Source organism: Pseudonaja textilis, chromosome 1 (assembly GCF_049901715.1).
Source record: "Pseudonaja textilis isolate UNSWEBS1 chromosome 1, rPseTex1.2, whole genome shotgun sequence".
Lineage (NCBI taxonomy): Eukaryota > Metazoa > Chordata > Lepidosauria > Squamata > Elapidae > Pseudonaja > Pseudonaja textilis.
This window is the reverse complement of record NC_141990.1, coordinates 146,152,148-146,168,443: the sequence shown is the minus strand read 5'-3', so window position 1 is coordinate 146,168,443 and position 16,296 is coordinate 146,152,148. Positions and strand designations below refer to the sequence as shown.

Genomic DNA, 16,296 nt, shown 5'->3' with positions numbered 1-16,296 from the left:
AACTGAAGGGCATCTATCTATCACCTGTGATGCCCTAAGAACCAAATTTCATTTATCAGGCCTCACACTTGTATAACATTTCCAAGGGAAAGTGAGAGAGAAATGACTTTGTAAACAAGGCAGGCAAAGAAGTGTTTCTCTTCTGTGAGACACCTCCCCCCCCTCCCCTCCCCTCCCCGAGATTCCCCTGAGCATTTTCAGATATTCGTGAATCTTCAGCCAACACAACAAACAGTAGAACCTTTGGTCATGAACACTTCCGTTCACGACCAAATCAGGTAACTTTCTTACCTCTGGCACGAACAAATACTCAGGTGGTGACCAAACACAGCCACGGCGATTTGCCCTTCTGCGCTGATCTCCCCTTCCATGCCCCACCATTTTTTTATGAGCGTGCGCTTCCAGTCATGACCAATTTGGGTGATGATCGAATTCATGGAATGGATTACGGTCATCACCTGAGGTTCTACTGTATGTGCACACTTTAAACCCAAGAATACACTAAGGCAGAAACTTGTCCATCCCAAGGATAAAACACTCAGACACAAACTGAGCAAGGTGGCATATGCAGTACAATGAAGTTGAGATATGCAGATCTGTACATTGGTGAAACAAAACAACTACTCCATAAATGCATAGCACAACACAGGAGAACAAACCCATCAGGATACGATTCAGCAGTCCATTTGCATTTAAACGACAAAGGCCACTCTTTTGACAGAGCTTGGCCACAGCTTGGACAGAGAAGATCACTGGTTTGAAAGAGGAGTCAAAATTGAACAGCCCTCCCTCAACAAAGGGGGGGATACGACTGGATCTCCAATCTATAATTCCTTTCAGCAGTTCCAAGAAGGCTCCACAGCCATTTGCAATACTCAGGTGACCCTGAGGACACACCTCCAAATGACACCAAAGACTCTCTAGAAGAATGCAAATGACCAGCTGTCTGCAAGGAATATAAGTCCTTCCATTCTCCACCATCCATTCATAGTTGAAGAAGCTTCTTGGATAAGAAGCAAAACGTCTTCAAAGAAAAATAAGAAAGTCCAGTTTCCTCTTGAAAAAGCACTTTTGGGACAACTATGACTCTGATGACTTAGAATCTCCATAGATTCTTTTCTGTGAGATGTAGAGAGTATGTCCAGGCGCCACAAGGCTAATTTTGATTTATCAATAAGATACTAGTAGAAATAAAATGGTTCATATCCCAACCCCCATGTTCTTCAGTGGTCTCAAATAGTCTGGGATTATCATGTCTAGCAATTGATAATCCTGGATAATTAGCCAATCTAACGTTGCTTTTAAGTGCCAAACCAGAATAAACCATTAGTGCACCAGCTTGTACAAACTGGGGGAAGTGGTGTGTGACTACCCACACCCAGCATAGTTAATGGAAAGTTAGTATGCTCTAATGGTTATGTTATATCTGGTTCCAGGCTACCACAAAAAATATATATGACAGTATTAAAGGTGACAAATTGTAAGAGAACAGCAGGCAGAATTGGGAGGCAGAGTTAAATGAGTTATCAGCCTAGAATTGTTATGTTCCCACAAACAATCCCTCTTGAATTTTGTTTACTGTGTTGCCAAGCAGCTGAAGCGCAATCATATGACTGTGGGTGAGGTTGGAAGTGACTATCAGAACTTTGATAACTGCTTTTTTCCAAATAGATCATAGTTTTGAATGGCTGCTAAGGGACTAGTTGTAAGTTGAGGATATACTATATCACATACATATGAATAAAACTTAAAATTTGCTTTCCAATTTCCAAAATAAAAAATAGTATGTTTTAAGGAACTGGTCAGGTCCTTAAAAAGATAGCTTCATAGTGATACAAAAGATGTCTATGAACAATAAAATGTTTTTTTTTAACTAAATAAAATTACTGAGAACTGGCTTGGGAACCCAAAGGTTTACATAACACGTATTTAGAAAGAAAACTGCTAAGACCCATGTTATGTAGTTCTTAACACATTTTTTTTCAAAATATAACTAGATAATAACAACAGACCCCAAACTGTATCCGTATAATTTCTAGCTGGAGTCACATTCAATTTAAAAACAAATATTAATAAATCTTTTCAGTTTTAAGAAAAAAATCTGAACTGCCATACCTTTGCTATTTCTTCCTGAGCGGCTACTAAATTCAAGTAAGATATATTGACCAGGTCAGGGCCATGCACAATTGTAAGCATTCGATTTTCCAGTCGTCCTCCTGCATTTCCTACATCCAGGTGTTCGCGTAGTTTTGGATCCTGAAAGTAAAAAGACAGCAAAATATTAAAGTTTACTTTCTGAAATTCAATTTCAAATTCAAGCTAGGAGTTTTAAGCAGCTAAACTTCCAGATTAAAACATCCCATATGGGATGCTCTCATTCTCTTTCTACATAATCATAACACCCTATATTCTAAGCTATATCTTGAGCACATATATTTCCTAGTTGTGGCATGCAGGAAGCAGTATAGCTCGCAAAGAGTCTTTAGGTTAGAGATTCTAGATTGTATAGAACAGTGTGAACATGCTTGTGGTAAAATTGGGCTCTGTTGCGCTTGTGATGTGCTACCTATAATGTGCCAAAACTAACCCTCACTGACCCTCATCACTAGCAAGAAATGGTCTTCATTTGGTTCAATGGTTTTCTCTGTCTTCGTCATATGAAAGCCTCAGTTGACAAAAGCCATGATGAGTCCGTTATTCATGGTTACAGCACGACAGATGGTGTCTTGGAATGTTAAGAGGTGAAATAACATGAATTGAAACGAAGAAAAGGATACTGCTTATTTGTGAAACCAAGACAGAGAGGAAGGGATGTAAGAACTTTGAATAAAGATGGCCTGATCTGGTAAAATGCCCTTCATAAGAACACATGTAGTGGTGAAAGTTTAGATTTAATTATGGTTGGAAAAAAAACCTGTCATGTCAGACAATTTGAACTAATGGTATCTAGACTGTTATAGAAGATATGTTTGGAAATAGTTTATTGTTGGGTGATGGCTGCATGTTACCCTCCAGTGAATGTTAATTATAAAGAATTTGCAGTGAGATTTGCTGCAGAAAATTGTGCAGTATTCTGGCTGCATATGATTTAGGAGAAAAACTTATTCCGTTATTCTGTTACTTGATGAATACACAGTGGGAATGAGGGAAGTGAATAAACAACCAAAACCAAAACCTGGACCATAAACTGCTTTCACTAATGGAGGATTTTTCTAAAATGCAATCACAACCTGCTTTCTTGCTACTTAAATCAATTATTCCCTCCTGTCCTATACTTTAGTAGTAAATCTCTGCCTAATACCAACAGTTATTCCTTCTCCAATCACTATTCCCTAAGAATCTACGAAGAATCTATGAACCTATGTATTTTTTTAAAGAAAAAAGGGATTACAAAATTTCCAGCAATTAAATTCCTTTTTATGCACGTTCCATATATCCCAAAACCCACTGACAAACCCTACTGCCTTCGTATTTGTTTTTACTGCCTTTTTGTGAACCAGCAGTTTCTTCACTGACAACAAAGAACCTCCTGGTGGTTGTTTATAAAACCACTTTCTGAATATTTATCACTCTGGGAATTTATCGTAATATCTCAAATGACAGAGAACAGGCTTAGCTTTCTTCTGTGTGACATCATTTGAAGTGGATGAAGGGGAGCGTCCTAATCCTCCTGTGTTTATTTCCTCGTCAGAAATTTATAGCATCTTCTAGTAGCACCCAGACACCACTGAAAAAATGTATCAATACTTATAATGGGCTCTGATTATCGGATAATAAAGTATATAATTCCACTTTAAGTATACTTCTGTTGATGTAAATTAAAATTGGTTTCATACCTTCTGCATCTTTATTACATTGTTGAGTAATTGTTGTAAGCAATCACCTTTCCAATATCTTTTGCACGGCTATTATCAAGCTAATTACCCATCCACATTATACCAGCACATTTGATTTCTTTTTTCCAAATGCAGTTATTTTTTGCTAATTTTCAATCAATTATTTTCAATCCCTAATCTACTATGGTAATGAATATTACAGACATAAACAATATTTGATTACCACATCCAATTTTGCGTCATTTGCACATCTGAATTATCAAGAGCTAGGTTTGAAGTTTTTACGTCCCCACTCCAGTTTAATGAGGAATTGTTGAAAAATTCTCTTTTTGAATGTGATTTGAGCTGGCTGGGTGTCTTCTTCCTTTTCATGCACTGCAGCCTACATTTTAGAAGCTGCCAAATCAGAAAAAATCACATGGTACGTGCTAAATGTTTACAGCATTTTCACAATTGTGATAAAAAAGCAAGATGAAAAAGCTTAGCAAGATTTTTTTCTTGGGAAATCTATGCTGGGTTCTGGTAATTACTGCGTTTTTTTCAAGCTGTCTTCAGAAGGATGCTTTCATTAATTTTCCCAGGGTTACACTGACTGCTCCACGGTTCACTGGATCCTCTTTTTTTTCCTCTTTTTAAAGTTGGGGAAACATTTGTCAAGTGCTGGGGAAATCAGGAGATTCAGGCAGTTAAATGAATATAAGGATTTATTGCAAGCTTAAACTCTCTATAAAAATCTGAATTACTAACTGTCAAGGGAAACGAGCAGGAATAAAAAGGCGTTCAGAGTGGGCTGAGTTTAGATTTCTTGTGGGTGTGCAGGGACTCAGGACTTGTAACATGTTTGACTCCTCCCTCAGACTCAGCCTGGTCATCTCCTACATTGTCCTTTAGCATTTGATCTTTTCTGTATTCCCTCTCAAGTAATTTACAGCATCTTCTAGCATCACCCAGACTTTCCTGAGAGATCTATCAATACTTATAATGAGCTCTGATTAGCAGATAATAAAGTGGAATGATAAAGTATACTCAAATATTTCTCCAATTTAATTTATAAAGTTCATTTAGACCATAACTAAGCTGCTTGAAATTAATCTTGCCTTGGAGAGTTCCTGATGGTGGAAGCTATACACCCTTAGTGATATGGTCATCATCATTATGGAGCTCCCTTCCATGGGAAGTTTATTTAGTATCCCCAATGTACAGTTTTAGACAGCTTTTAAAACTGGTTGCCTGTAATTTGAGTTGCTGCTTTAAATCACTAGTTTAATCAATCATTAGTATTGCTATTACTTTGACGGTTGGCTTCAGAGATAGCTTGTGATCCATTTTGTGTTTAATTTGAAGCTTTATTGTTTTTAGCGTGTAAATCAGTTTGGCAGGGATGCACACACGGTTTGTAAGCAAATTAACCAGCTACTTCTCTTCCTGGCAACCGAGAGTTTGATTCCTCTAAAGCTTCATCTGAAACAACCATTTTCAATAGTAAAAGGAATACACATCGTCTCCATCAACCATATGAGCCACAACTCTAGGAGAAACCATAACTCTTGTGATTTGCAAAACTGTTTTTTTTAACACCGAGCTGCCCTCCATTTGTCTCATATAATCTTCTGAAGTTATGAAATACCCTGACCATTGGCCGAAGTAAGCCTTATTCAGTGTCAGCCATGATGATTAATAAACCAATTGCCTTGATCTGACAAGATAAGAAGCAAAGCAAAGGGCCAGTTTATTAAAAGCTCAAGCAGTGATTTATTTTACATACATTTGTTGTTACTAAGCCAGACAAAGATTTCTTTCAAATGCAATGAAATACATTTTCCTATTAACCTTGTCAAAACGTCAATACTAGTTTTTTTTTTTAAAAAAAGGGGACAAAGAGAGCAAAGTAACAGCAGACTTCTCACATTTCTTCTCAATTATTTAGAAATTATTAAGTTTATGATTCTTATGATGCTTGTTTCACTTGATTCCTGATTCACTTGAGTGCTTTAGCATTTTCCGATCAGAAATTGCAGTGTCAAAAAGGGGTGAAACAATTCTTGAAGATGATCCTACAGATACCATATCATTAACAACCCACACTGAAAAATATGCACAACAAAATTATCACTCATGAGTACACTTTTCTGCATGCAGTTGTTACCCATGGGATTGGGCAGAGGCAACACATAGATATAATTGGATTCATTTGATTTGAGGGATGTAATTATGTTGAAATCTGCACAAAAGATCCAATACATGACAGAGAAGGGATGGGAGGAGAATGCCTCTGACACAATGTCACTGTCACAACTAAAGTTCCATTCTGGGAAGCACAACACCGAGAACCACTTAAACACATTTTATCATGCCAGGAAGAATGATTTGACCGTTCACTAATCTTAAAGGAAATAGAGAATAGAGAGAATACCTTTATTGTCATTGCATTCCACGAATACAAAGAAATTTGAAAGCTACTCCAGCACAGTGCCCCAAACACTACATCACAATCACACTAGAGTATTTAACAACAACAACAAACAACAACAATAATAATAACAACAATAATAACAATAATACCTAGTCTAAAACCTATCTAAAACTTTTAATAAGTTAAATAGTTTAAAAATGCCATTATATACATAGGACTAAATCACAAATGTGCTGTTTGATTCAAGACAATTATTGCCTTGGAAAAGAAACTGTTTCTCAGTCTATTAGTCCTCATTTTAAGACACCTATAACGTCTCCCTGATTGTATATGAATATGAATATGAATGACCAGGATGAGAACAGTCTGTGAAAGGTATGTGAATATCATATGATTGGCTTAAAACTCTAAATTATGCAGACTTGACAGTAGGAAGCAAAATATTACTATGTTGACTTTGATGAAGTAAGATTCAATTGCTAATCCAGCTGTACTATTTTGTGCCCACAAGAGGATATCATTTTATGCTTTGCCTCCTGAGCTTCTCTGCCACTACCTACTACTTATTCTTGGTGACTATTCAGGTTTGCTTCGTAACTTATATTTTTACAAGAACATAAAATACAGTTGGTTTTTTTTATTTTAACAAGATTATCATTTTTGTGCCCAGAATAGAAGAGGGTATTATTTTATGCTTTGCCTCCTGAGCTTCTTTGCCACTACTATTCTTGGTGACCATTCACTCTAGGTTTCGTTCATAACTTAACTTTTTACAATGGATTCTAAGAACATAAAACACAAATAGATTATTATTTTAACAAGATGCTATTTAAGGCCTTCTGAGATTTATACATTCTCAGAAGGAGGACAGCTCTTCAAGCTATAGAAAAATCTGATACACAATTGTGCATTATATGTACTCTGCCTGCAGCATCCAGAGACCGTAGAAATTATAGCTTCATGAATGAGCTGGAAATATACAGGAATATTCCTGTCTTAACTAAACATATATTTTTTTCTAATCTGGATGAAGGAAAAATTACTGTGTTGTCTTGGCTGTGAACTAGACCATAAAATGAGAATATTCCATCCTGGACAGTAGGATCAGGTCATAGGATTTAGAGAGGTCTCCAAATCACATCAGCCATCCTTTTGGGACAATTACAGCACATTTGGACTTTTTAAATTTATGTTTAAATTAGGCTGAAAACTGTAATCTTTCTTCCCTTCAGTAATGTAAGTCTGGAAAAGAGACTGATTTCAATCAACTTGTACCATATTATTTCCATTATGAAAAATCACTATAAAATTCCTAAGAAGGATGCGTTTTCAATTATTTGAGAGTATATTCCAGCTATAGTTGGTGGATGTATTATGCATAGCTACTGATACAGCTTATATTTTTTAAAGATCTTGCCCCATCATAGAAAATGGTTATACCATTATAAGGCAATTCCAATCTTACTAGAATACTGTAGGACAGGTTTTTTTGTTTTTGAGAACGAAAAATAACTTGAAGATTAAAAACATCACTTAATTTGATACAGTGCAATCACTATACTTTCTCAGTTAGACAATTAGCTTATCTCTATATACAGTATCATAACACAGGGTAGTTTGTTTGGAGTATCCGTGAAAAAAAAAATGAATCTGTGCAAAAGTAGGTGTTGCAATTCTACAAAAACCAGAAAATACAGCCTGCATAAAAGCAGTTGCTTGGCAGAATAAAACCTAGGGGGAAAAAAAGACAACAAACACAAATCTGCTGATATGCCCTTAATTTCCTGAATCATTTGCTTGTCTAAGGCTTCCTACTGAGATATGTCCCTCTTGCCTATTCTAACCGTTTTGTTCAACCGTTTCCTCAACATTGTCACAAAGACCGCATGATGCTGACACCAAGCAGTGTTGAAAGTCTATTACTTGAGCAATCTTATTTTTTATGTAGTGTGCATCTGCTTTATTTTAAGCGGGTGACTGGCTCATTTATTTCATTATCATTCCAGCTGACAAAAGTCCACAGCTAGTGCTTCTCTAGTGCACAAAAAGATGTATTTGCAGATACCAACCATGACAGAAGCTGAAAGAACATTTTTGAACAAAATAATCCCTGTCACCCACCAATCCTCTTGATTCGTTTCATACTCTTAGAAATGAATGTTATCATTGAAATAAGGTCAGTGATAACATTTGTTTCTAGGAGTATGAAAATACCGCACTGTATTTATTCAAGGCTGGCATCCATAGCTTGGGTGGATTTCTTGGGCTTTATTTCTTTATTTACAATTACAGAATCAATATTCATTTTCTGGCTTAAGATACATGTATTCTGCTCACCTTTAATATAAAAGAGTAGAGCCACAATAAAATACTGTTAAAGTAAGTCAATGAATAATGGCCAAGACCAGAGGTAGTATTCAGCAGGTTCTGACCAGTTCTGGAGAGCAGGTAGCAGAAATTTTGAGTAGTTTGGAGAACCATCAAATACCACCTCTGACTGGAGATTTTACAGTATTTGAATCCCACCACTGGGCAACACGTAGTAATCAAAACCAGCAGCATATCAATCGATCAGTTCAAAAGCACCAATATTAACTTGTTTTAAGTGGCATGAAAAATTGAGGCCGATAAAACATCAGCAGAAAAAAGTATGTGGAAGAAAATTCAGTTGCATCCTAGTTGGCAAGGGGGTGAGAAACAATCCTCTTTTCCTTATAGCTCTTATATTGGTGCCAACCAGTGCAATGCACAACTCATGCCTTTGAGATAAGCCAAGTGAAATTCAGTAAGGTTGCACCATTTCTCAGGGTGAGAGATTCAAAGCATGGGACTGGGGCTGTGTTTTGAATAAGGGAGAGATGTCAAGTCACTGAGAGTGAAAGCATAACTTTTCTCAGGCTTGCTATTCCCAAAAATTAAAGAGGAAGTGTAATGCTAGATTATGAAATAACCAGGGGTGGGATTCTGCCAGTTCGCACCTATTCGCTAGAACCGATTGTTAACATTCTAAGCAGTTGGGAGAACTGGTTGTTAAAAGAAATTACTGGCCTAATCCTGTAAGGAAGGCAAGAAGGAAACATTCTGGTATTGCTTACAGAAACTGCCTCTCCATTAACTCTTATTACATTCTTGGCAGGACTAGACTTCTTGTCTCAGGAACGTCTCTGGAGTTTTTCCCCCCTCCTTTGCTGGTACTTTGCTTTTGTGGAGTGACCATTCAAAATTACAATGGCACTGAAAAAGGCGACTTATGACCATTTTCCACACTTACGACTGTTGCAGCATCCCCACAGTCTTGAGAGGCCAAGCGAGGAGATGCGTGCATTGATGTGAGTGATATTGAGTTGGCCACACCCAGCCAATAACATGACCATCAAGCCATGTCCACCCACTCATATGACCACCAAGCCACGCCCACCACCTAAGCCACACCCACAGAACCAGTTGTTAAAAAAAATTGAACCCCACCCCTGGAAATAACGCGACAAATAATTAAGCAAGGTTTTACATCCAATATATACACAATAATAAAGATGAATTTTAGAAATGCTTCTCACATAAGTGAAATCGGAGGAAACATGTCATGTTTCCAAGAGCTACAACCTTGTACAAACGCGACATTTCTTTTTCAGTTCTGTGCTGCTCCGTTCAATGTGCCAGTGTGAAAATTACCTGTAATGTGAATTTTTTTTCTGTATGATAGAGATGCTAATAACTCAATTTGGACTACGGCTCAGAAACAGAGAAACCATAGACAGCAGTCACACTTGTCTTCTATAAATTAACTTCCCAGCTCCACTAATCACTATAATCAAAAGCAGATTTAGTAAAATATAATTGAAAAGTCTTCAGAGTGAATCAAAATGATTTGAAAACCCTTGGAAGATGTACCTTAGCACTTTTAAAAGTATTCTTTGCATTGGTCAGTTCATCCAACATGTACCAATTAACAATACAGACTAGAAAATTGGGCATGCATTTGTTCTTCCATGGAAGTCCACTGTTGGCAATGACTGAATCCAAAGCACATTCAAACATTCTACCACACTTAGAATTTGTAGCTACTTTTACCCTAACATCAATATTCTCATCATCTACAAAAATAACTATGATCCCCTTTATTCACCTCTAGCCATACCTTTCAGTCTCAGGCAATCAGATCTGTATAAGAGAAGATTGGAAATGGCACTCAGTTAAAACTACCCTCTCATTGCTTTTCTGTTGTTGACTTCTAATGTGGACCATATGGCAATGGCCTCCTTTCCACAGCCAAAGATCTCAGCATTTAGTCCCTATAGACTTGAAGATTGCCTGCATCAAGAGTTGAATGTTAAAACACAACTGGTGCAGTGGTGGGATTCAAATTTTTTTTATTACCGGTAGGCATGGCATGGCTTGTTGGGCGTGGCAGGGAAGGATACTGTAAAATCTCCATTCTCTCTTCATTCCAGGGGAAGGATACTGCAAAATCCCATTACCTCCCCACCCCACTAACCTGCGTTCCAGCTACGTTCTCCTGTGCAGGGCAACAAAAGAAGACCCAGCCAATCAGCTGGGACTCAGGAGGCAGAGAAGAGGTGGGGGCAGGGCCAGTCAGAGGTGGGATTTGCCGGTTCTCCGAACTACTCAAAATTTCCACTACCGGTTCTCCAGAACCTGTCAGAACTGGCTGAATACCACCTCTGAACTGGTGTGTGCGTTGACCTTTCTGCCGTGTCACATCTCATTCATTCAGATGTCTTTGTATACCAAGGCAAGATAAAAATCTTTGATGACTGATTTAGGATAATAGTCAGTACAGGTAGACCTTGACTTACAACAGTTCGTTTAATGACCAAAGTTACAACAGCACTTTAAAAAGTGACTTATGAACATTTTTCACACTTACAATCTTTCCAGCATAAACATGTGATCAAAATTCAGATGTTTGACAACTGGTTCATATTTATGATCGTTGCGATATCCTAAGATGATGTGATCACATTTTCTGACAAGCAAATTCAATGGGAAAGCTAGATTCATTTAACAGCCAGGTTACTAACTTATCAACTGCAGTGATTTACTTAACAATGGAGTAAAATGGGGTAAAATTCACTTAACAAACATCTCACTTAACAACAGAAATGTTGGGCTCTAATGTGCTAGTAAGTTGAGGATTACCTGTAGTTACTAAGGTAGGAGTTGAATAAGAACTTTACTTTGACTAAAATTTAATTATATTTTTAAATGATGGTACATTAATGCGTCAAATGCATCCATTAGCTATATATCATGGAAAATGTAATATGCCTAAATATAGGCAGATATAGTTACTTCACTGGTTTCATAGTAGGGTGTCAAACCCATGGCCCATGGGCCGGATCTAGCCCGTGGTGCCTTTGCCAGTGAAAATGGAGCTCAGAAGGGATGCGCACGGCCCTCCCAGCTCCATTTTCGGCTGTGATGACCTCCTGAAACCCTCTGCCAGCAAAAACAGAGCTCTGGAAGACCACTCGGGCCACCACAGGCACCCCTGATATGAGTGACGTTGAGATGGCCACACCCACCACGGCCACACCTACTCTAGCTCCCTTGAAGTCAAATGCAACCCTGATGTGGTCCTCAATGAAACTGAGTTTGACACCCCTGGTATAGAAGAACACATGAATTGAAATTTGGCAAACTTTGTAAAATGTTTTCTATTATAAACATTCATAAGGCAGCTTATGAGATAATACAAAATGTTACAAAATATTTCTTGTGCTGATGTTTCATTGAGGTGTTCAATTCAACATGGGCTATTTTCAAGGCAGATGGATCTATCCCTACTTTTCCAGTGAGTCAATACATTAGAAACTCTGTCATTGTTGAAGGTATTGAGGAATCTGGTAAGGAAAACTCTCTGAAACAATGACCCAAAATGCTGTATAGTTAACACTATTTCCCAGATTTACATGGGCTATAATAGGGACAAAGCTGAAATCATACTGGCTAGTCTATATATTTGACATTAATGGCACATATTAATTTGTGCCAAGAAGGTTGCGGACATACTGTATTATGTTTATTCTGCAGGAAAGAATAATTATGGGAAACTGCAGCATGGAATCTTCACTAATTTGTAAGGAAATCATATTAACAGGACTATTTATTTATTGTATTTCAAACTGCTACAGTCAAAACACGTTACACTCAAACTCCCAGCAGTTACACCATTAAAAACAAAACAAGGAAAATAAATAATTTTAATTTGGTGAAATAAAAAAGAAATTACTTGAAAATGTTACTCAATATTGGTAAGAGTCATTATTGTTATTTCTAGAATTTCGTCTATGAATCTGGTAGAGATTCTTTTATCAGCATTCAAACAATTGTTCAGATGCAAACACAGATGCATTCTTAATCTTACTGTTGCACAGAGCAAATGAATATAAAATAACTTGCACATGAAGACTGGAGGAGAATTCATGCAAAAATCTGTTAGTGAACAGTGGATTATTGATTTCTCTTAAAATATGCTACAATATTAAGTGTCTCTGCATGTGACAAATACATTCCAATTAAAAAATAAATAAAATGAAATATATACTGTACCTTTTACAATTATATTTAGATTATATACTGCATCTTTGGAATACCTTGTTAAAAATCCAATTGTTGAAGTTCAGCTACTATGATTTCATCCATGAATTTTAAGGGAATTGTAGACTTCTCCCTACATCCTTGATTTAGGCTAAATAGAGTGTTTCTATACAGCATGTTTAATTGAGAAGTAGTCTTTCTTGTGATCTCAGTGAACATTGGTTTAGAGAGGGTAAAATTCTTGCTATCCTGACAGAAGTAATCAAAAGCATTTAATTAGCTAAATTAATTGATATTAAGCTAAAAACAAGCATAAGGAGCAGCATGGCAAAACTGAAAATTATGGGATTTGCTCTATCGTAACATAGAATATCTACCTAATTAGGTTGACAGGGCGACCCATTTCACCATGGGGATTCAGGGTGGCTAATAGCTGTTCAAAACAAAAACAGCAGCAAACTAAAATGTATAACCAGCAGGCAAGGTAAATATTACTTAAACAGCCATTAATACAACTATCCCACAGGTTCTAAATGATAATCCGACCCCAATGCCCAGTAACACTATGAGTTCTTCAGAGCTTTGTAAAAGTTTGGCGGAGTCAAGGACAACTTATTCCCCAAGGTAATGATGTTCCAAAAGACAGTTGCCACAAAAACAACAACAACAACAACAAAAAGAATTGCTTCCTCAATCCCACCAAATGACTGGCAGCTGATGGCTCTAACATGCCACTCTTTCTGGTTCTGATGAGACAGGTAGGAACTATTGGAGAAAAGTGGCCTCACACACAGCCCCATCCAAGAAGGGCTTTATAAGTGATCACTATAATATTGAACTGGGTCTGGAAGCACATTTGCAACCAATACAGTGAGTGCATTTATATACAGTCTGCATACTAGGAGACACTCACAACTGTTTGTATCATTGCGTTTTGAATTAATTACAGCTTTTAGAAATTCTTCAAGGGTAGCTGCCTCTACAGTACATGGCAGTAATCCACTGGGCTCTTGACCGCTGATGTTTCTTGAGAATTGCCAATGTATATAAGGCACAATGGAACAAGTCACAATCTTTTTAAGTGCTTTATTTCTTGCAACAGCTGAGACAATACATCTGCAACTCAATGTACTGCTCAAAAATTAGTCTTGCAGCAACATTGCAGGCCCACTGGGGAGCTGACTCAATATTTGCTAAATTAATTCATATGAAGAACCATTATGTAACAATCCTTTGACACCCCCCCCCCCCCAGATAATAGCACAGGTAAGATTGAGGGGATCTTGAACAAAGTATCCATTCTGTCCCAACTATATTCCTGGGCATTGTACTTTGACTTTCACCCTAATGCTCTTCATCCACCTAACCCTCATGTTCCCTTACTCTCTGTATTATAGTGCAGACAGGAGAAGGAAAATGTGAGATATGGACCTTCTTGATGTTTTATTTTTCTTTTAAGTTTATGGTAGCAAACAGGTGGGCTGGTGGGTGGAAGGGAAGAGCATGGTATACTCAAATTTAGAGCTGTCCTGGTTATGTTAGCTCTTTATAAAACCATTTTGTCAGAATGCGACTTTACTTGCAATCTTCATTCACAATACTGTCAACCTCAGCTTCTCCTTGACGTGAAGAGGCTACAGAATCTGTCTCTAATTCAATGTCTTCCTGGAATCTGTATTTTGCTGATGGTAAATCACGTATCATTTATTTCTGGCTTGCTCGGGGGGTGGGGAGGGGAAGGAAGGGGAGGAAATGCTACTTCTTGTGAAGCATGACAAACCAATCTGCACTGATGGCAACTAATATCTGAGATATTAATATCTCAATGCGGAGACCACAGCATTGCAAGAAATTTAACTATCAGTGAACTCAGTGCTATACATTTTAATTATTTTTCAGTAGCTTGCTATCAAAGAATTTTATTTTGGAAAATGCCCAAAATTCCCAGTATTTGCAATCTGATGAGGAACATTGCGTTGACACACAGGCTTATCTAGAATAGCTGATGCAGATGAGGAGTTCACTGGCGGTATGTCTCTAATGCTATTAATCCATTCTCAGGTGGTGTCATTCAATTTGTTATGTGTCACTTAAAGCGAGTGGCATAGTAATCCTTACTATTTTGACACTTGTCATTAAGACATATTTATCAGCAGTTAAACAGGAGGCTTTTATCATCACCTTATTGCTGCTTTGAAAAGATGATGTTTTAACAGAACAATCAGAACTTGAAATACATTCATATAAGTACGGAAAACGGAAAGGGCGTTGGTACTTACCCGATACACCCGTTCTCTGTGAGCTGCGACACGCATCCAGAGAGTGGGAGGTGCTTAGTCTCTGCTTGGATAGGCTGGGCTTAACAGTTAGGATTTATGCTGTTGCTCCTCCCTGACTCCTCCCTAGCGTCCCCCAGTTTTGGCAAAGATGAGGTAATGCGATCCCCATCCTCTTCTGTAATTTAGTCATTCATTGGTTTCTGTATTCTGTCAGATTAGTCATTGTCCGGAACAGGATCCCACCAGACGGATACTAGGTGGGGCTGGATGCTCGTCATAGCTCACAGAGAACGGGCATATCAGGTAAGTACCAACACCCTTTCTCCATTGAGCTGCTCCGAGCATCCAGGGAGTGGGACATATCAAAGCTTGGCTTGTCCTACAAGAGGGTCTCCGTCTGGTCTGGAGCTCCCCCACTGTCCGAGTGGACTCGTTGTAACATCCTCCTGCCAAAGAAGGCTTCAGCGGATGCAAAGACATCAATTTTGTAATGTCTAATAAAGGGCGATGGAGAAACCCATGTCGCTGCTCTACATATTTCTGCTATAGGGGCTTGAGTGGCCCAGGCCGCTGAGGTTGCCATGCTTCTTGTCAAATGCGCTGTGATGCCTCTAGGCACAAGTAATAATTGAATCTCGTACGCTTTGGCTATTGTGGCTTTCAACCATCTGCCTATAGTTGAAGGTGAGACCTTATGCCCCTGAGTGGTTGGCTGAAAAGATAGAAAAAGGGCTTCAGTCTTCCTGAAGGGAGCCATTCGATGTAAGTGCACACGAAGAGCTCTGCAGACATCCAGCCGGTGCCATTGATACTCTAGTTCTTGTGAAGGCCTGGGGCAAAAGTTTGGGAAAACCAGTTCTTGTGCCCTGTGGAAGGCTGAGTTCACCTTTGGTATGAAAGTGGGGTCTGGTTGCAGAATGACCCTGTCTGTTTGAAAAATACAGAGGTCCTTTCTGGCCACTAGTGCTGCTAGTTCTGAGATATCTCTTGCTGATGTTATAGCAACGAGGAAGACTATTTTGTATGTGAGAAAATGGAGACTGGTAGTTTTCAATGGTTCAAATGGGACCTTCGAAAGTGCTGTGGGTATCTTGTTAAGGTCCCAGGTTGGGTAACAATGTACTGGTGAACATAGTGAACTGGTGAACATAGATTTGTGGCTCCCTGGAGAAAGCTCTTTATCCGAAGGTGGTAGGAGATGGACGTT

At 38.2% G+C, this 16,296-nt stretch overlaps 1 protein-coding gene across 4 annotated transcripts in view; it reads right to left on the bottom strand.

Annotated features, from left to right (window-relative positions):
* PLCB1 (phospholipase C beta 1) overlaps positions 1-16,296 on the bottom strand; it is a 468,720-nt gene that overhangs the window by 188,985 nt on the left and 263,439 nt on the right. For all 4 annotated transcript variants that reach the window (XM_026710475.2, XM_026710474.2, XM_087918907.1 and 1 more), the window contains exon 4: positions 2,116-2,256. In XM_026710475.2, coding sequence (XP_026566260.1) covers positions 2,116-2,256 — 141 coding nt within the window. The remainder of the gene's footprint in view (positions 1-2,115; positions 2,257-16,296) is intronic.